The sequence below is a fragment of the Diceros bicornis genome, chromosome 12 (assembly GCF_020826845.1).
Source record: "Diceros bicornis minor isolate mBicDic1 chromosome 12, mDicBic1.mat.cur, whole genome shotgun sequence".
Classification (NCBI taxonomy): domain Eukaryota; kingdom Metazoa; phylum Chordata; class Mammalia; order Perissodactyla; family Rhinocerotidae; genus Diceros; species Diceros bicornis.
This window is the reverse complement of record NC_080751.1, coordinates 57,299,714-57,321,328: the sequence shown is the minus strand read 5'-3', so window position 1 is coordinate 57,321,328 and position 21,615 is coordinate 57,299,714. Positions and strand designations below refer to the sequence as shown.

The following is a 21,615-nucleotide window of genomic DNA, read 5'->3' as shown; positions in this document are numbered from 1 at the left end:
AGCACGGTTTTGGCAGGCGGAGGAGGAGGAAGGGGGCCTCCATCAGGACAAGACCAGCAGGGGTGGGGAAAGGAAGAAGGGGGTGGGTTAGCAGCAGGCGGCAAGAGGAAAGGGGAAGAAGGGGCAGAGACGGTGGCTGGGTGGGGGAGGGGCCTCATTAGAATAGTCAGCCTAGGGCAGTGCAGGCGGGGTGCCTTTTTTCCACGTTCACTACAACCCTGCTCCCCAGGCAAACAATAGGAGAAAGAGGGGTTAACTCAGGGCTCTGGCATATGGGCTAAAGGCTCCTACCCCCTGTTCAGAAGGTCCCAGCCCAGAGCGACCAAGAGATTGGGCAAGATCAGAAAGACACTACACCCCCACCACCACCACTGCGGCTCAAGGAAGCCACTTCGCCTGGAGTTCGTCCAGCCTGGAAAGCCACTGGTAACTCCACTCTGGTGGAGGCAAGGCCTCTCCGCCCAGTCCCATCTCCTCAGGCAGCTGTACCGCCTCCACCTCCCTCTGCGACTCGGGCTGCTTCCGGTTCCAAAGGTCAGAGGTCTGGGAGCCCATGCAGGACTCCCTGCCGGTGCCGGTGCAGTAAACCCCGCTGTCCCAGGCACCTCTCCTGTCCCAGGCCGGCATCAGGCCGCCCCCCGCGACACCACTGATGTGCCACAGCCCCCTGTGAGGGTCGCACTGCTCGCTCCCAACCTAGCACTTCTTTCTGGGGGACTGCCCGGTGGCTCCCAGGGACACACAGGATAGGAGACTGTCCCTCTCAAGAGGCCGCAAGGTTGGCACGGCCTGAGGACAGTGTGGTCCACCAGCCAGGAACGCAGGTCAGCAAGGAAATGCCAACAACCCATCTGCCAACCAGCTCAGCAAAAACGCTGCTTCCAGCCCAACTCCTGGTCTCCCAGCTCCACTCGCAGGGGCCTGCCCCCCAGTCTTCATTGACCACTGCCCCAGGCTCCCACGCAGGGGCTGTTGTTCCTGGCCCCAGAGCCACCAGGTCCCACCTGAGGGTAGGGAGGAGTGGGGCTTGGGGCTCCTGAAGAGGGACTGGTGGGACAGCAGTAACTCAGCATCTCCAGAACTCAGGCCAGGCAGAGGAGCCAGCTCCTGCGGGCCGGGGAGGCATACTTGACTCTTCTCAAACCCAGAGATCCTCCCACCGGCCCCTGCCGCCTCCCCGCCCCCAGTCTCCCCAGGGCTCCGTCCAGGAACCTACCCATAAGGCCAGGTGCAGCCCCTCTGTGGTCCGGCTCAGGTGTGAGCCCCGGCCCTGAAGCTCTGTAAGTAGCTGCCCGTCTGGGGGGAGGGGAAGGGGGCGATGGGGCTGGGGGCGGAGGGGGCCAGAGAGAGGGGGAGGGGGGAGGTGGGGGGGAGGGATTGAACATTTTCTTTGTCTAGAACTCCAGGTCACGTGGGCCCCGCTGGAGTGCCTGGTTGGCTGCGAGCGGGCCGGGGGAGGGGGCCGGCTCTCAGACGCTGGCAGTGGGCCAGCCCCTCTCCTCCGGTCCGAGGGGCGCGGGCCGGCGCTGGGGCCTGGGGGCGCGGCTGGGCCTCCGCCCGTTCCCAGGGCCCCGCCCCGGCCAGGCTGGAGGCGGCGCCCGCCCCCTCCTCCCGGGCAGGCCGTCCCCGCCCCTCTCCCCCAACTCTGCGAGATTCGTGCGGAGCCGGGGGGCGAGGCGGGGAGCCCGAGGGCAGCGGAGGAAGGGAAGGAGGGGACCGGGAGGGAGGGGGCTGCTCTCCAGCTGCGGAGGTAAGCTGGGGGCGCTGGGAGAACCAGGAGCGCAGGCGAAAGAAGAGACGAGGTTTCGGACAGTCGGGGAGAGCCAGGAGAAAGTTGTTAAAAGTGAGTCTCTAAGAAGCACAACCAAAAAAAAAAAAGAAAAAGCTTAGAGATGAGCGAGAGGCCCAGGAAGCTGTAGGAAAACGCAGAGCACACAGAGATGGACAGAAGGCGCCTGCACAGAAATTGGGAGCGCTCCAGAACAAGACGTGATGGTGCAGGGGGCTCTCCCCTCACACTACAGGTGGATAGAGAGGGGCGCCTTAGAACACTGGCTGGAGGAGCTCAGGCTTTGAAAACCTTTTCCTGGCCAAGGCCCTAGGTCCCCTAGGTCACTCCGGTTTTGCCTTGGTGGTCTCATTTTCCTGTTTGCAAGGTGCGTGGGGGGGGGGGCTAGTTCAAAAGTACAGCAATTCCTTCATTCCCAGGCACAAACATCTGCAGCTCAAGAAGACTACATTCCTCCAGCCTCCAGGTGGAGCCTCCAGGTGCAGCCTCAACCATTTCAAGGTCCCTCCTCCTGAGCTGAGGCCCCTTCCCCCAAGGAGAACGGACACACACACACACACACACACAGTCTCCACCCACATCAGATAAAGAAGCAGACACTGTTGGCCCTGCCCTCAAGGAGTTGACAGAGTCAACTAGACTTGGAGAGATATGAAAAGGTCATTGAAAAACAAACATCTGTAAAGATAACTATACCACAAATACCAAACCCAATGGGCCAGGACAGCTTAGAAGCCAACAAAAGATGGGTAGTATGAATGATAAATGAGGTGAAGGAGGTCAGTGCAGAGCAGAGGGGGCCTGGAAGATGAATCAGATTTTGAATGAGGGAGGATAGGTAGGAAATAAGAGATGTCAGGCTGGGGAAGGAAGACAACCCTTGCCCACCTCCACTGCCCACCCTCCAGTACCACTAAAGCTAAAGGGTGCAGAGAAAGATGCCAGTGGATATACCCTACAGCAGGGAAGAATAACCGCAGGTTTTCTGACAAGACGAGAGGAATGGGTATTTGGGGAAGATTAGCCTGGTTTCGGTTTGCATGCTGAATTAGAAGGAAGAGCAGAGGAACTGAATGAAGGTCAATGCTCCCAGCAGTGGAAGGCTGTTTGGCCAGTGGCACTTGTCAGAAGATCTGGACTTGGGTTCTGGTTCCTTCACCATGACCTTAAACAAGTCTCTTAACCCCAAGAAATCTGTTTTCTCATTTGCAAAACAAAAGTACTGATATTTGCCCACCCAGGCCCTGGAATACCAGCATCTCTTAAGGAGATAACGCCCAGGTGCCTGGCTTCCAGGCACAGTCAGCTGGAACATACCAGCTGGAACAGGTGCTGGTATAATGAGGAAGGAAAGCCCACCATCCCTCCTGGGGCTCAGCACCCTTCCCGGGGCCATCAGAGCAAGCAAGCCCTGCGGAGGGAGGAGAACTCCAAATCAGAGAGCTTTCTCCAAGTAAAACTTGAGGAATACAAACTTCCCTCCCAACCCCAAATGAGACCCAGAATCCATACAGTAAGGAAAAGAAGCCACTCCAAAAAACACAAGCCCTGTTCTGTTCCAACCCATCTATCAACCCAATCAAGGTATCAGCTTGTACAATTTTTTCAGGTGATCCCCAAGCAGGGATGAGAAGCCCTGAATTTAGGGGCTCCCACCCTTTAAGGAATGTAATACGACTGGCTTAGCTTCTCTCACTCATGCCTCAGATCCAGGCCCTGTCAACAGGCCATTTTAGACCTCACCCCAAGCCTCCTCTCAAAATGAAGTTTCTGATCTAGCTTGGCCAGCTCTTTTCAGAAACACTCTATCCCCTCTATGACATCTCCTTTCCATTATTACATGGCTGAACACCTCAGATACTACACTCTGTGGCCGTGGGAGTTCTTCAGACAGTAAGTAATGATGCCTGTGCATGCAGCAGGACTCAGACAGTTAGAACAGACCAGGACAATCAGTTTCACTTTCTCTTGGCCTACTTATAAAGAAGCCTCTCCCCTCTAGCTGCCAGACTTCCTTATTCTCATCCTTTAAAATTAAACTCAAATCTTACCTCTTCCAAACAGCTCCCAACTTAAGCAGCACAAGGAAGCCCAAACTCAAAGGTGTCCCCTCACCAACCTAGGGCACTGTCCCTCTCCTGCAACTATGCAGACAGGAAAGGTTAGCCTTGTCTATACTATGAGTCACTCAGCAGTTAGTATCTTCTTTGTGCTCAGTGGACAGAGACAGACCCCAAAGCAGAAGATGCCCCAAGATCTAGGGCAAGAGGTGACTTGACTAAAAGGTCAAGAAAAAACCAGGGCTGCCTTTGAGGATCCTCAGGTCACTTATGTCCTGCACCTTCCACAGTAACCCTCCCAGTGGTAGTCACTGAGATAGGTCTTTTGATTGAGATAAAGATAGTCAACCTAAAATAGCAGGGTCATGTAAAACAAGCCAGGTTCTTGGAAATGTTATAAAAGTATGTTGAAAGGAGGAACTCCTGGATGAAAAGAAGATATGGTGGATGTCAAGAGCCTAAAAGATGCGTTGGAGAGGAAGTATCCAGCATGGTCCAAAAGGGAGGGTGACCTCAAAGAGAGGGCACATTTCCTGTGTGGCAGGCAGGTGGCAGTGATTCAGTAGGCTGTCAAAGCCTGATGAAAATACCCCTTAAGGACACCTGACTCTCTTAGCCCTGATCCTGTATTCATCAAGCAAACTTCTAATTTTAATTACATTTTCCAGTGACTCTGATAACAGTAAGTTGCCGGAAAACAGCAGGACAACTACTAGGATCTGTGTGGCAAGGACATGTCCTGTTATAAATCAGTAAATGTAACTTTCTGGTGTACGTCACTCCCGTGTCTTTGAAGAGCATGATCAGAAGTGCAGTTAATCTGACTTTCCTGCTCACAGAACTGAGACGAGACACTAGGCCACAATCCCCACCAAAGAGCAGAGACTCCTGCAGGTCCAGGTGGGAAGGCCACACCTACTTAACTGCTTTAACTCAGGTCAGCATTCTGTGGCATGCTTTGTCATAGAATCCAGTGCTGGCAAGCTGTAGGGGAGGCTGTGTTGCCTCCATCAAAGAGGACATTTATCAGCTGAGTCCCTTTACTCAAATCAGAGAAGCCACGAGCCTTGTGAAGCCATCTGCAAAGCAACACATTGGAAGCCACACAAACATTCCCACTGACCCCAAGGCCAGGGAGACCTTATCCAGACAAAAGGCCAGGAGATCAAGATGGATGTCTAGTCTGATCCTGTCCTCCTCCCACCCACAGCTCTAAAGCCTCAATGCTACGTAATAGATCTCTGACTACCTGCTGATTACAGTCAATGCTCTTTGCGTGGCATTCAAGGCCCCCGCAACCTGGAGGCCTCAGTGTTACATCATGCAGCCCACCCTCCTACTTGCTCTTCCCCAAATAGGCTTTTTCCCTGCCTCTGTGCCTTTGCTCATGCTTTCCTTGCCCCTCCCCTTCAACTTCCACAGCCAAAATCCTACACATCCTTCTACACCAAGTTTACCAGTTACCTCCACCATGAAGGTTTCTCTAGACCTGAACTGTCCAGTAAGGGAGCCACTGGCTGCATGCAGCTATTTAATTAAAATTAAATAAAAATTAAAATGCAGTTCTTCAGTTGCACTAGCCACATTCCAAGTGTCCAAGAGCCACGTGTGGCTAGGGGCTACTGTATTGGATGGCACAGATTACAGAACATTTCTATCACTGCAGAAAGTTCTATTGGACAGTGCTGCTCTGGCCCCTCACCCTTATCTTCCCCCACTGAAAAATAACCCTGCCCCCCCTTCCCCCTTCCTCCCCTCTCCATACTCCCAGAGCACTTTGTAATCCCCTCTTAGCACCTGCCAATCTTTGCCTGTACTAAGGTGATTGTGTACTCATCTTTCTCCTCCACAAGATTAAGAATTCTTAGAGGGCAAGAAGTGGCTCTTACGCAGCTTCATATGGAAGCAGTGTGGATCAGAACTCCTTGCACAAAGTAGAGGATGAAAACAGTGTTTGCTGAACGGAATTCAACATTGTCTCAGGAGCGTCATCCGGAATCCACTGCCCAAGTTCCTGGTTGTGGACAGATACTTTCCATAGCAAAATTCTATGGTGCTAAGAGATCCAGGTCTACTCCCCAAAGAGGCTGGGAATCTTTGTTTTTCTATTCCCCTGCAATCCATATGGAGGTTGCAAGCAAATGACCAGGACTGGGCTGCTGGCAGTGAAGCTAAAAATAGCCACAGAGCCAAGAGCAAGGAGTTAGCAGGACTTGTTGCTAGGGAGACCAGTCGCAGAGAGAGCAACTAAGCTGGGAGAAAGTGTCAGACCTGCACCCAGAGAGCAGAGGCCACGGTGGGGGGGACCCGAAATTGACAGGGGTCCAAGGCTTCCACCTAGAGATGTTCTGCCTTCTGGCAGCTCCTGACTAATGCTCTAAGTGGGGCAAATGTTCCCCCTGTCCCTCAGTAACCCATCTCCATGGAAACCACCATTACTGGGGTGAAGTACCAGCCCCTGGAAGGGAGGCCTCTGCCTGGAGCTGGTTGTTATGGCAACATCCCCCCTTCCTCTCATTCTCTCTCTCCTGGCGTCTCCTGTGGGGAAAAGGTGGGGCCTGGTCTTGGTTTAGCCAGCATGACCAGGAAAAACTGGCTTCCTGATAAGGTAACCTGCAGGGTACTCTTCAGAAGCTCCTGGGAACCCAGAAAGGCCAGTCAGTCCTCAGCCTGGCAGAGCTTCCCTTTCTTTCCATGAAGGCCTCCCACATCATCTTGCCAAGAGAATCCCAAACTCACTTGGGTTTAATTGTATCAGGATCACCCAAGGAGGTGTTTTTTTCCTTGGTGAGGAAGATTAGCCCTGAGCTAACATCTGTTGCCAATCCTCCTCTTTTTGCTGTGGAAGACTGGCCCTGAGCTAATATCCATGCCCATCTTCCTCTACTTTACATGTGGGACGCCTGCCACAGCATGGCTGGACAAGCAGTGCGTAGGTCCGTGCCCGGTCTCCAAACCCGCAAACCCTGGGCTACCGAAGTAGAGCATGGGAACTTAACCACTACACCACCAGACCGGCCCCCCAAGGAGGTTTTTAAAAATACAAATTCTTGGGCCCTACTGTGGAGATCAGCAGGCTTGGGGTAGTGCCCAGGAATCTATTAAAATCTCCCTACGTAATTCTGATACTAGCCAGGTACAGAAACCACTAATGGTCTTGGCTGTCCCTGTTACAAATGAGGAAACTGAGGCCTAGAGGGGACTGAGCCCACCCAAAGGGTCAGAGCCATTAATTGAAGAGGAAATGGTCTGGAGAGGGGAGAGGTTGGTAGAAGGAGATCCACAGGTAAGCTCCCTCGGTGCGCACATGCAGGTGAGCTGCCCTGTTTCCTGGGCCTGTCCCTCCTGCTCCCCCTTCAAGCCAGAACATGGTATTGTCTGATACTAGATCGTGACTTAAAACCGAGCCTTTCAACAAACTGTCCCCTATGGCAGAAAGGAGAAGGCAGTGGGGCTGGGCAGTCTGGTTCCCAGAGTGTACAGAATGGTGACAGCCCAGGCAGATGATTTGGGCTGAAAGAGAAATCCATCCTCCTTCGGAAGGAAAGCAAAAGGGTCACCATGGCAACCTACAGCATGCTGGCCTGGTTGGGCTCTGTGCCATCACCCCAAACCTGGCCTGAGAGAGGTGCAGCATTTAGACAGACGCTGTGGGGAGGGGCACTCCACCCCCTTGCCAGTACAGTTTTAGAACACGTAAGGAGGCTGTGCTTTATGCTGGAGCCAACCTCTGAGCCTGCCTGAAACACACCTAAACACTAGGATCCAGGAGCACTAGTGTCCTGAGCACCTGCAAGAGCTAGGCCGGGGGAGGACACTGAGGAGGTGGAGGAGATGGCCTCCACCCTCTTACTCACAGCCTAATTGTCTGCCCAAGACCCACCACACATGAAACCACAGCCCTCATTCAAGACAGCATGCAATTAGATGGCAAATTATGTGGTAGAGATGCTTTCTCCATGTGCTGAGGAAATCCAAGGAGGCCGGGATCAGTAAAGGCAGGAAGGCTCAAGGGAGGATTCGAGGGTGAACTAGGACTAGGCACCACCTCCCAGGTTTCTCAGACGGGAATGGCCAGATCTTTGGGGGTATCTGCAATTGCATTAGCATCCTGGCAGATGAAGGGGAAGACCGAGAAGCACAACAGAGCTGTATGCATATCTGTTAAGGAGGGGGACCCGCTCCGAAAAATTCTTCTGATCCAGAGAGTAACATGCAGGGTAGGGGAGGCACCCTCTCACTGATCCCCTCCCATCTCCATCTCTCCCCGCCTCTTAACCCAAGCAGGCCTCACTCCTCCTCCCTCATTCTCTCCCAGTCACAGCTACCCCTCCCTGGCAGTGTATGCTTGGAAGGCCCAACTCGCCCAACCTGCCATTAGGCTTCTGGAGCTTCAGCTCCTGCCTCTTTCCTCACTGCGCCCATCTGCCTTCCCTTTCCCTACAGCTCCAGGCCTGCTCCGTAATGGGAAGGCTCCTCCACAAACCCAACTCTCCCCTCCTATCACTTTCATCCCCAACCAGGAGCTGCTGCGGGTGCACAGCTCCACCCGTGAGTGAGCAGAGATCGGGGTCTGGGCCGGGAGCAGGGGTGGGGATGGCAGTGCTGCAGGTCCCCAGACCTCACCTGCCTCTTTTGAGGAAAATCAACAGAAGGAACAGGATGTGAGGTCTCGGCCCAAGCAGGGATCATGGCTTCAATAAGTGCCTACCTTCTTTGGGTCTTAGTTTCCTAATCATTCTAATGGGACCACAAATATCTGCTGAATATTACAGATAAGATCAAAGGAAGTCAGGAGGCCGTAACATCTGAGAGGTGGAAAGAACCTTATGACAAGTTTGCTTGAGGACATGCTGATGTTGTCACTTTGCTTTAGAAACCGGACCCTGGAGAGAAGTGTTAATTTTATACCTGGGGGGTGTGGGTCAAAGGGAAGCTGGTAAATCCAAAGGGCCTGGGCGGCTTTCCCCTTCCCTCCCCCACCCCTTCTCCAGGCTCGGGGGCTCAAAGGGAGGGGCCTCAGGGACCACCATTCAGATTCAGGCATGCAGACCCTCTCAAGTTTCAGGGTCCAAAGAGGAGACCCAGGAGGAGCCCAGCAGACAAGCATTGCGGTAAACTATTGCTGAAGACAGCAGGACCGCCTACCATCTCCATCCCAAAGGAAAAATTTGAATTCCTGTACCAAGTCCTTTCCGCTCTCCCCCGACCCCGCCACTGATGTTTGGAAACGGTTGGTTCTCTAGCTCTGCCTGCATTAGGGCCCGTACTTCCTCAGCTCATTATTCAAGATTAGAGAGTCTCAGGCCCGGCTGTCCATCAGAGTCACCTGGAGAGCTTTAGAAACTACCTGGGCCAGGGCCATCACTGAATTCCAGATGCAGTGAGTCCAGAGGAGTCGCCCAGGCAGTGGTAGTCAAAACAAAACTCCCAGGTGATCCTTACATGCAGCGAACCCCGCCATGTGGGTGACAGGGTGGTAGGTAATACAATAAATGCATCTTTTTGGGAATCTCTTCTGTGCCAGATTTGGTTTACTTTGAATCATCTGAAGCTTGGTGGTTCTCAAACTTGCACAAGCCCCAGAATCCTCTGGGGACCTGGCTAGAAAATCAGATTTCTCAGGAACCCACCAGAGATTCTGCCTCCATAGGTTCCGAATGGGGCCCAGGAATGTACCTTTTTAATGCACTGCCCTGGTGATTCTGATGGAGTAATACACGCACACACCCTTTAAGAAACTCTGAATTCTAATAGCATCTTTGTTATGTATAAAGCCAAGTCCAGCTCAATTTTTGTTGTTTGTTTGCCCCACAAAGTTGCCTTTTAGACAGCATCTAGATTCAAATATACAGGAGACTGATCTGTTTTGTCCCTATTTTTGTTTAAGCCATTTGAGTTAGAAGTGAAAAATTAAAATATTTATACTGCCCACCATTCATTGACCCAAGAGGAATAGGGGAAGAGTCATGGCATCTGTGAAGAGTTGTTATTAAAGAATGGCAAGTCAGAAAAATGGTAAAATTCACACATACACACACACACACCAAAATAGGAAAAAAACGGATAAATTGGACTTTATTCAAATTAAAGGCTTCTGCTCATCAAAATACATCCTTAAGAAAATGAAAAGTCCACACCACCTTCCTGCCCCAAACCTGCTCTTCCTCCAGGATTCTCTAGCTCAGATAATGCCCAACCCCAGGCCCCCAGATACCAGGCAGGTTTCTCCATTCCCTCTAGCCAGACACAAGTTCTACCAAGTCTGCTTCCCATTACCTAGACCCTCAGTCAAAACCAAATGTAATACCCTCCCAACTGGTCCTGCTTCTAAACTTCCCCTCTCTGGGCCCCCTTACAATGCTGCGAGGGGGATATCTTCCTAAAATACACATCCAGTTCTGACATTCCTGCTCCCTACTGCATAATGAAGCCTAAATGTCTCACTATGACAGGAAGGCCACTGATCTGACCATATTCCTTTGTAATTTTCTCTCTTTTTACACTTCCTCCCCAACTCCCACACCCTAGTTACCAGATCTCTTGCTGTTCCCTAAACGACCAGAAGCTTCATGCCTCCTTCTCTTTGCCCTCACTGGTTCCTTTCCCTGAAATGCCTCTGAACATCCCTGGAGCCACCTTGACAAATGGTCTGGCCTTTAAAGCAAAGCAGAGAACCACTCCATCTTCTCCTTTGTCTGCCTCATAGAAAGTGCTATGAGAATGCTTCTGAAAATTGAACTAAATATGCAAGAAATCTTGAGGAGCTCTAGACTCCAAACTCCCAGAGGATTTCTTGAACCACCTACCTTAGGATCCCACTCAATGCCCTTCCCCCACTGTCTCCATCAGGCAGACTCCTGTCCCAGTGGAGGAGGGCTTGCCCCATGTCTCTTCCTTGGCAAGTCTGCCCTGAAGTCTGGGGGCAGCCTACTTGCTCCCGTGGCCCCTTGCCTCCTATTCCTATAGGAGCCCTCACCAGGCTATAGCACAATTTATTCACTCACCTGCCTACCTCTCCTGGGGGAGGTGGTATCCACGGTAGGATTCTGACTTTCCTTTAAATTTGTTTCCTTAGCGTCTAGAAAATGTTGAAACATAGTAGATACCCAGACACATACGGTGTTATCTTCAAACCTGAGCCCACAGTATTTGCTTAAAGTGTGACAATGCCTTGAAATAATGAATGATTGAATACGCGGTTAATGAAAAGAAAATTAGCAGTAAGGGGCAGATCTAGGTAGCTGGTGACCAAAGCCAGAAGCAGGGATGTGAATTCCTGAGCTAAGGAAACGCCCTGGGAAGATGTGCGTGTCACCTGTTTAGTGATGGACCAAGCCCCTTCTTCACCTCGGCCTAGGTGTCTGAAGATGAGCACCATGGTTTACCTTTCTGACCCAGAAAGGTGTTGTGTAAAACGACAGAGAAGAAAATGAGGACAGTAGCGAAGAAGAAAGGAAAGCTAGACTCTAGCGCCAAACAAGCAAATTTTATGAAAATGTTTTTTTAAGAATCCTTATAAGGACACTTTACGCATGTGCCTCTAGAAGAGACGTATTTGTGAAGTCTGAGAATTCACGCAAATATTTAACTTAGAATTTATGTACAAGGTAGTACAGGAGACAAGGGGAAACACAGATGATGATTCCAGTCCCCTCCCCCCAAATTATGAAATTTGAGGATCTGTGGGGTCGTCTAGTCTATTTCTGTCACATTACAAACAAGGAAATTGAAGTGCAGAGAGGAGAAAGACCTCCTCAAATTGATCAGGGACAGAAGCTGAGACCAGAAACCAGGCTCCGGAATCTCATTCCAACATTCTTTTAATCCAATTTCACAACATCAAACATATGATTGTGAGAAAACAGCAATTCAAGGGCAAGGGCTCAGGACCAAATGAGTGGAATGGGGGGCCGGTCCAGAGGGCTGTGAAGGACCCAAGCCTGGCAAAGATGGAGCGCTGAACGCCTGCAGCCACAGAGGTGGGGCGAGGAGACGGCCAGCTGGGGGCTAGGCCAGCCCGCTCCCGCTCTTCTAACCCCATCCTTTAATTTCTTGAGAGGCCAAGACTGAAAACCAGGAAGACGTGGTTCTAGTTGAGTCATTAGGGTGCAAAACAGAAGGAGCATCAGATCTGGAGTCCAGTTTTGCCCACTGGACCTCTCCACAAAGATATCCATGTGGCTCTTACCTAGGGGAATCTTAGTTTCCTAATGGTAAAATAGAGATAAAAATAGTTCTCGTAGTAAATGCGGATAATATATCTGTCAAATGACAAAAATAATACAATTCAGTAACGAGTTTGATGTCCTTTGTCCAAGGGAGAACAATCCATGGATTGGGGGAGTACAGTGTCTCATGAACCGTGGTGCACTCTTCCAGAGGGATTTGGGGCAAGAATGAGTTCTACAGGGGTTAGAAGAGGCACCATGGAAACAGGACTCGATTGGCTGGGAGCTCGGGCATTTCCTTATAAGGCCAGCAGGTCCTTTTTCTAGGGTCAGGTGAGCTAGCTAAAGCTGAGTTGGAGGATTGTGATTGGTCTACGTTAGGTTTCCTTGTGTTTCCGGTAAGTGCAGGCTGATTTAGGTTTAGATTTGTGACATGGGCTGGGCCACTGGGGCGGCCTCCATTTTGTGGGTCCTGATAAGTGAATTAACTTTATCCTGTCTTAGGATTGTGGTGAACGTTAATGCTCTTGGCACAGTGCCTGGCACGAAGTAGGTGCTCAGTAAAATCCAACCCCTTCTGTCTCGTTCAGGCTTTGCTGTGGCCAGCTGCTGGACCCTGGGCAGGTTACTGCTGCCCTCCCCGCCACTTGTTTTCTCACCACTAAAAAGCAGGATTGTTCTAAGAGCTTTCTCTCTGTGTCCCCATAAGAAGTGAATACTCCAGTGTGCAAACAGCCCATCCACTTAAGAGGCAACGGGGAGCCTCTATGATGACAATTTCACACCCTGTCCTGAAGGCCAGCCCTGGAAGTCACTACTCAGGCTGTCACAGGAGCACCCTTAACACGTGTTCAGCCTTTTGGTAAAGTATACTTGTCATGCCTGCTCCAAATGGCATCATCTCCCTGAAGCGTGATGTTATTTTTGAGGCCATCCTGCAAGAGTTCAGGTTTTCATTAGTTTATATATGGTGAATAAACGAGGAATGTCTGTCGGTCAGAATATCCTAAAACTGCTACCCACATACTTTGCAAATAGTTTGGTTTTAGTCCCTAAGGGTCTCCTTTGCATTGATATTTCTCATATCTCCTGTACTAAAGCCCAGGAGATCACACTTAATTCTCTCCTTATTCCCAAAGCCCCCAGCACAATGCCCCCCTACTTAGTAGGCGCTTAGGGATTGCTTATTAAATGGAATATGGCACAGCAGGAGATGACCCTCTGGACATTCACAGGCGGCTCTTCCCTGGGCAGACAGGAAGCACAGTCTGTTGAGACTACAGGGTTATAAAGCAAGAGGAAGCAACATTTGCTCAGCTCACAGAAGCGGCAGCACAAATGGCCAATAAACATATGAAAAGATGTCCAACCTCACTTATTATCTGGGAAATGCCAATTAAAGTCATAACAAGACACCATCTTCCCACCCATTAGATTAGCAAAATATTGATGTTGGCAAAGGTGGAAGTCTTCTCATACCCTGTTTACGGGAGCATAAACTGGTGCTGCCCTTTTTGGAGGGCAATTTGGCAGATTTTATAAAATGCAAAATACACATTCCCTTCGACCCAGACTTTCTCTTTCTAGGTATCTGTCTTAGAGAAACACAGAGGCACAAAGAGGCATGACCAAAGATGTTCACTGCTGCAGTGCTTATGCAGTAACAGACTGTAAACAACCCAAGTGCCCACCAAGAAGAGAATAGTTAAATAAAATCATGGTAGCCCATATGGTGGAATAGAACAGTAATTACGTGGCTAGATTGCCCAGACTTATTCTAAGTGAAAAACCAAGCTGTAAAACGAAACTACGGTGTGGTTCCATTTATATAAAAAAGGAGAAGAAAAAAAAGCAACTGTGAAGAAAATTATACATTTGCATCCACACATCGATGGACAGAAAAAATCATGTCGTATATACACCAAATGGATAGCATCAGGAACCTCTGGTGGAGGAATTAACATCGTGGGGGAGGGATGGGGTTTTTACAACAAGAATGTATCTGTGTAATACTTATGTAATTTAAAATCATTTAAAAAAATTATTGAGCTCCTATTATATGCTAGCCCTGTGCTAGGAGCTTTAAAAATACGTATTGCCTTATTAACCCTCACAACTCTGAGATTAGAATTATTTACTCATTCAGCAAACCTTTACCCCATCCCTTCCGAATGAATGCCAGCCCTGGGGGCAGAGGTCCCAGAGTGCCTGCACTGAACCAGCTTGGGTTGGGTAGAGGCAGAAAACAAAGTGGTGAGTGCTGCCCTCATGGAGATGAGACGCCTGGGAGAGCAGAGTACAGCCACATCCAGCCACCATGGAGGGACCTCAGCTGGGTGAGGTTAAGTGATGCCTAAGGTCCCACATGTGACGAGTGAGCACTTGAACTCACCTCCAAAGGCACCCTTCCCTTCAAGAAGGTGAAGGCTGTGCTACCTGCTGGGCAGCCTTGGGGGAGGGGATGGGGGGTTATGCCTGAGTGTAGGAGGGGGAGGGGAGGGGAGGAAAGACTAGGATATTTGGGTCACAGATTATTTGTTATCATCACTATTTAATATGTATTAAGCATCTAAATAAGCATAAGGATGCATGAGTCCCTCCTTTCAGGTTGGAAGCCAGGAAAGACAGCAGATCCTAGAACATCAGGACATTGTACCCTTGCCTTGAAGTAATTAAGACTCGGGTTGGGGTGAAGAGATTCATGAGAGAGCCATAACATCACCCGGCTATAAGTGAGTCCTGAAACGATAAGCAGTGATACAAACTGGGAGTCCACAGGCCCCCTGGCTGGACGACTGCTCCAGCTGCTTGACCGGGCCTCTGCACCCCTTCTGCCTCGCCATGGGGAGAACTAATGAACTAACACGAGAAGCCCCACCTAAACCCAAAGCGCTCCCTCAGGGTCGTTTTGTCATGATAATTAGTAGAAAGAGGAGCCCTGGACTAGCCTTCCTTCAGGAGGAGGAACTGCCTCACCCCAGCCCCCCACCCAACCCGGCCCGGGCCAGCTCTGCCAGGTGGAGGAAGGTTCTCCTCAGCTGGAGCACAGCGGAGGCCCAGGAGGAAGAGCAGGAGTGCAGGGTGAAGACTTGGGGCACCACCTTACCCGTGGGAGCCTACCGACACCAGTCCCCTGGTCCTGTGCTATTCTCCAGGTACACCTGTCAGCACCCCTAGAAAAACCACCTGGAAACCACAGGCTTGGGTCCTCAAGGCGGAAATCCAAGGGTCCAAGCTCCCTGACAGGGGTCCTACATTTGCCAACTTCCCAACTGCTTAGCCAACCAACAGGTATTCACTGAGCCTGTTTTCCCTGCCAAATACCAGGTGGCAAGATGGGGGAAGACATAATTAACATGTAAAAATGTGAGTGAAAAATACTCTATGAACTATAATTGAGTGCTAAATCCAACAATATTAACAGTAAGGGCTACAGGGGTGCAGAGAAGGGAAGAGGTCAGTGTGGACTGGAAAAATCCTGGAGAGCTTCCTGGAAGAGGCAGCAGCTCTTGGACTCAACCCTGAAGAATGGATAGGGGAAAGCACAGTAGGAACAAAGGCAGGGAGGAAAGAAGGGCCATGGCAAGTAAAACAGGGAGACTGTTGCCTCATAGGGAACCTTCCTATTAGAGAATGGTAGTGAGGTGGGACGGGGCGATTGTGGAGGTCACAGGGAGGGCTGAAGCCTTGAGAAACAGCCAGAGGATTTCTGACATGATGGGGGAGACAATGGGGAGCCATTGTAGGTTCTATAGCAGGGCCTGGTCATGATTAAAGCAGAGTTTAATTCTTAAAAGGATTAGTAAAGAGATGCAGAGAATAGGAGATGGGATAGACAGAAGACAGCTTCCTAGCTCCAGCAGGAATTCCCACTTCACCCTCAGGGAAGGAGGAAATGCCCCATTTTCCTTATCCACTTATTTTAAATTTCATTCATTTTGTAATATCCTAAGTCTTCTTACATTGTTTTTTGGAGGGGAAAGCCTGGGGAGGTAGGTAGTCTTGGATGGACAGAAAAGTAAAGAGCAGACCTCACTCAATAACTTTGGACTGACTGACAAGGTGGTCATGGGAAAAGGAAATTAAGCTGAGGGGGATATTCCGAGGGAAGAAGACCCCACAGGTGGGGCATGTGGGCCAGGGAAGGGGCAGGTGCAGACCAGGGTCTGGTGGAAGCCCCACAGCAGGGCACACACGCCCTAGACCCTGCTTCGGCCCCACCCACCTTCCCAGCCACATTCCTGCTGCTCTCGGGCCCCGTCACCACCTGCACCCTGTGCTCCACAATGAACTTCCATTCCTGAGAAGGCCACGCTGTCTTGTACCTCAGAACCTTTGCACGTGCTGTGCACCTCTTTCTGCAACGCCCTTTCTCCCCCTTCCCTCAATTCCAGTTACCCTTTTAAAGCCAAAGCCACCCCTTGCTGATGTGTGGATGACCCCAGGCAGAATTAGTCTAAGCCCCTCGGGGCGATGCTCTTCCTGACAGCCCAAACCCTCATCCTATCCTGGATACCAGGTGTCCTCTAGGCTCCAGAAGCCCCAGCATCTCACACAGTGCTCAGACATAGAGGGTTCTGGTAGTCAGCTCAATAATGGTGCCCTGCAGGAACTTCTGAAGAGCAGGAGTCACATTCTGGGGTTAGGAAATGCTGGCTGGAGCTTCGCTGACACTGCCCGGGAAACAGCTGTGGTCGGCAGGAGGGCAGGAAGGAGGATCTATGAGGACTTAGGGGAAGGAGGCTGGCCGAGGGGAGTGGGCAGAGATCTGGGGATGCCACAGTGAAGGGACGGGAGGATGCTGGGGAGATGGAGGACAGGGGCCAGAATCTCAGGGACAAGGCCTTCCCAGGAAGGCCTAGGGAGGCAGTTTCAGAAGAAACGGTCAAACGCCAGAGAACTAGGATGCGACTGCGAAAGGAAGGATTTCTTTACCCCTGGTAAGCCACTTAGAAAACACGGCTGATGGCCACAGTCACTCCTTTTAGTCTGAGGGGGCCCTGGGAGTCTTGAAAGCTACCTGTGTTTCCCCACCAGTCCTGTTCCCTACAGCTGGCCCTCCCCTAGCCCAGCAGAGCCCAAGAGGGGCAAGTGTGGTATTCGGGGCTGGGCCCACACGCAGCAGGAAGCCTCAATTCTAATTCCTTCCAGCCCCACTCCCTGGTTGCTGCGTGAGCTTGCCAACTCATAACTCTGCGGCCTCGGTTCCCTAGTCTGAAATGAGGGCCTCGGTAGTGCTAGCACTTGTATGGGAAGTCATGGAATTCTCCATGGGATTCTCCACAGACATCTTTAGTTATGTCATATGAATAAGGAACAATCTTACTAGCAGAAAAAATATTTTGTGTGCAGGTCTCTACATCTCAAGTCACACATACCTAAAATATTTTAAACTAAGTCAACTTTTAAGGATTTTCTGTTAATGCTTATTGATTACCTTTATTGGTTGAGGGTGGGGAAGCAGATGCCAAAGGTTTAAGATTTTCTAGAGGGCTGGCATGGTGGTGTAGTGGTTAAGTTCACTGTGCTCCGCTTCGGCGGCCAGGGGCTCATGGGTTCGGATCCCGGGTGCAGACCTACATACCGCTTAACAACTCATGCTGTGGCAGGCGTCCCACATATAAAATAGAGGAAGATGGGCATGGATGTTAGCCCAAGGCCAATCTTCCTCAGCAAAAAGAGCACGATTGGCAACAGAGGTTAGCTCAGGGCTAATCTTCCTCACCAAAAAAAAAAAAAAAAAGATTTTCTAGAAAAGCTTTTGGTGATTGTTGAAGCTTGGTGATAGGTACATGGGAGTTCATTTTATTACTCTCTCTACTTCTGTGTAAATCAGAAAAGGTTCATAATAAAAAAGTCTTTTTAAATTTTAGTAGAAAACTTAAAATCGAGAAAATGCCTCTAGTATCTTAATTTTCCCTATGAGTTGAGAAAAGACCCCCTTTTTTATTGCAACTGAGGGCAGGCCTCCATACTGCTTCTTCAAGAGAGCACAGTTTGAGGACCACAGAAATTCTAGATCTTCCAGGTCTAAAAGTCATTATGTCTAAGCTTCTGGCCCCAGGGCTAAGGGAGAGCAGAAATAGCACCACGCATAACAAAGGGCTAAAAAGCAAAGCCCCTCCAGGCCACCATTCCAGGCGGTGAGGAGTGGGGCGACTGACCAGATGGAAAGAACAGCCCCAGTCCTTGAATTTCCATCCCAAAGACTACACTTCATGAGGGCCTGCCTTCTCCCAGACCTGAGACAGGCTGCCCCCTTTCCCAGGCTCTTCCAGGAGAGTAATTTCTTTTTTTTTTTTTTTTTAATTTTTATTTATTTATTTTTTCCCCCAATGCCCCAGTAGATAGTTGTATGTCATAGTTGCACAGCCTTCTGGTTGCTGTATGTGGGACACAGCCTCAGCATGGCCGGAGAAGCGGTGTGTCGGTGCGCGCCCGGGATCCGAACCCGGGCCGCCAGCAGCGGAGCGTGCGCACTTAACCGCTAAGCCACAGGGCCGGCCCAGGAGAGTAATTTCTGCCTTCCTGGATCCCAACGGAACTGGAAACAATCAAGTAGCCAAACCCCTACCTTGTTCTGAACTTTCTCTAGAGCCTGCTCTCACACAATGTAACTGGGATGAGGCCTTCCTTTGGAGGCCTGGGGTAAGGACCAGTGAGAGTGATGTGAAAAGCCCCAGGTGGTGGCAATTCACGCATTTCCGCTCCCTGCCCGCTGCCACTAAGTCCACCGCCTTCTCTAGACTAATCAAACCCACAGCGGGGCAGCCCCACAGACGTGCTCCATGGACTGGCTTCGCTCCTTGGTCTTTCGGTATCCACTGCCTCACCTCCTCACTGCTGAAGCCCTCCATGGGCTGGCTTCCACCCAGCCTCCTCCATCCCCACAGAAGCGTCTCCTAGAAACGTCACCAGCTACTCCAGGTCCTCAGATGCAATGGGCATGCCTCAACGAATGAATTCAGCTTCCACATGGCTGGGCGGCCACTCTCTCTGGAAAACCTCCTGAGACCCCGCTCTTCTTCCTCCCAGGCCCCTTCTCAATCCCTGCCGCCTGCCACTCTTCATGTCTACATGGCCCATAAAGGCTGGGGTTTCTGTGAACACAATCCCGGGACTTGGTCTCTGCTCACCCCCTCTCTCTCCCGGGTGAGCTCATCAGTTTCCACGGACTTAAATGCCAGGTTCTGCTCTTGATGTCCTCCCACCTTTGCATCTGCAGCCAGGACCTCCCTGCGCCCCAGGCTCTAGGCGCCTCAGCATCTCAACCTGAACTCTTGATTCCCAAACCTGTTCCTCCCCTAGTCTCCCCATCTGAGGAAGTGGCACAACCATCACCCGGGTGTTCAGGCCAGACCCCTGGAGTCATCCTTGAGTCCTTCCGTTCCCCTCCCCTCCCCCCATCCATCACCGAGCCCTACTGGTCCCATCTCTAAAACACATCCCGAACCTGTCCTGTCTCCATTGCTGCCCTTTTAATCCATATCAAATCATTCCTCTGCACAGAAACCTTCAGTGGCTTCCCAGTGTACGCAGAATTAAACCACCTTCTGGCCAGGACCTGCAAGGCCCTGTATGACTGGACCCCTGCTTACCGCCCAGCCTCGTCTGGCCTCCCTGTCTCCCTTGCTCATTTCGCCCTGGGCTTACTGGTCTCTCACTTTGCCAAACAAGTCAGGGCCTTGTTTGTGCTGTTTGCTCTGCCTAGAACATTCTCCCCACCCCACTCCTCACAGAGCCACCTCTGCTGTTCCTGTAGGTCTCAGCTTAAATGCCACCTCCTCCAAGAAGCCTCTCCTGGCCACCCCACCTAAAGCAGGCCTCTGTTATCCTCTATTGCAGCCCCTTGTTTACTTGTTTTCTGTCCGTCTCCCCCAACAGAATGTCACTCCGTGAGGGCAGGAATTATATATGCACAGAGCCTAGTACACTGCCTGGAACACAGTACCCGTTCAGTAAACATCTGCCGCAAGAACAAAGGAACCAGTCACTGCCGAGGGATGAGCACTTGTCTGTAAGTGCAAGAGGTTAACCTGAGGGGACTGAGGGTCAGCCAGGGCCTGACAACAGCCCCAGAGGGTGGCTGAAGCTAACTTCTGGTTTCCAGTTCTGCGGGATGGGCTGGGGCCCAGGCAGAAGGCACCTCACCTCCCTTTTCCAGCGTGCCAGCCACTCGTCCCGCTTGCGCTTGCTGATGTAGTAGGGGTCCCCCGCCTGGAAGGTGAGCCGCGGCATGGGCCGCTGGCGGAGGCTGGACTCCCAGCCCAAGCCACCCCGCAGCCGGCCCCGGGAGCCCTAGGGTAGAGAGACGACAGAGAGACAGACCGGCATTAAGATGGGCACTGACAGCCCCGCTGCGGGTTTGTTCCTCCTGGAGGGGAAACTGAGGAGGCACTCACCTCGAACCGAACACAGGAGCTCTGACTCCTGGGGAGATGTCAACCCTGTGAGTGCTGGGCAAGCCCCTGTCTGGGCTGGAGAAGCGAGGGATTGTGGGGTGGAGGGGCACATGGACGTAAACCATAAGGGGAGGTGCTTGGTCTCGGAGGGGGACCAGCTGGCTGCCTTTTTGGGGACTTCCAACCTCCACACCACTTCCTCTCTTCCTCACAGAGGGGCGTGTAAAGAAGGGGGCAGGGGCCACCTCAGGCTCCCTTCACACACACTCGCCATAGTCGGTCAGAGCGGTGGCTTTCTTCTCCTAGAATCAGGATCCATAGAGCCCCTGGGGATTGAGGAAAACACTTGCCTCCATTTTCATGGATTCGATGTTGGTCTCCTTCTGTTCTTTGCCTGTGGAGAGGGAAGAACAAAGGGACTGTCGGCAGAGTTACAGGAGTGGCTCAGAGGCCCCACCTTGTGCCGGGGGTCCCTGCCACAGGGACAGCGGTCCTCCAACCATTCAGTTGTTCATGTATCAAACCTGATGGCCCACCATGTGCCAGGCACTGTGCTGGCCCTGAGGAGTCTGAGCACGGCCAGAGCAGAGAAAGGACTGGGGCAGGGTTGGAGGCCCAAGTCCGAAGGAACAACAGAAAAGCCAGGGCTGTGGTTTCTGGCCCACTGACTCTGACTCAGGCACGGAGAAGGGTGGTCTAGAAACAACCCTACTCCCAGTCAACAGAGCTCCCTTCCCTGAGGAGGGGCCAGACTGCACAACCTCACCAGGTGCAGCGGGAAGGGAGTATTTGTTTCTATGTGTGAGGCGCAACAAAGATGCCCTAGGGGGCGGTGGGGCACAGGGCGACTGGAGCAAGACTGGCAAAGCAACTTCGTCTCTATGAGACTCAGTGTCCTCATTTACAAAATAAAGTTGCTGGAAATGATTTCTAAGGTCCTCCTGCACTTCTCAATATTATGGTTCTATTATTAATATCTGCTTCTGTACCCCCATTGCCCACCTCATTCTCAGGTCCCTGAGCTCAGCCTTTACTCCAGAACACCTGGATTCCAGCGGTCTCTGCGTCACCTCTGGAACCTTTCCTAGCCTGAATCAAGGCAGAGAGCCATTGTAAAATCTTTAGGTTATTGGGAACATTAAGTGCCTAGGGCAGGGCTTGGCATACAGTAGGTGCTCAATAAACGTTAGCTT

At 51.4% G+C, this 21,615-nt stretch overlaps 1 protein-coding gene across 3 annotated transcripts in view; it reads right to left on the bottom strand.

Moving 5' to 3' along the window:
* Nucleotides 1–21,615, bottom strand: part of DNMT3A (DNA methyltransferase 3 alpha) — a 78,857-nt gene that overhangs the window by 23,806 nt on the left and 33,436 nt on the right. For all 3 annotated transcript variants that reach the window (XM_058551659.1, XM_058551658.1, XM_058551660.1), the window contains 2 exons: nucleotides 20,773–20,816; nucleotides 20,172–20,318 (listed from right to left, as the gene is read on the bottom strand). In XM_058551659.1, the coding sequence (XP_058407642.1) occupies nucleotides 20,172–20,318; nucleotides 20,773–20,816 (191 nt within the window). The remainder of the gene's footprint in view (nucleotides 1–20,171; nucleotides 20,319–20,772; nucleotides 20,817–21,615) is intronic.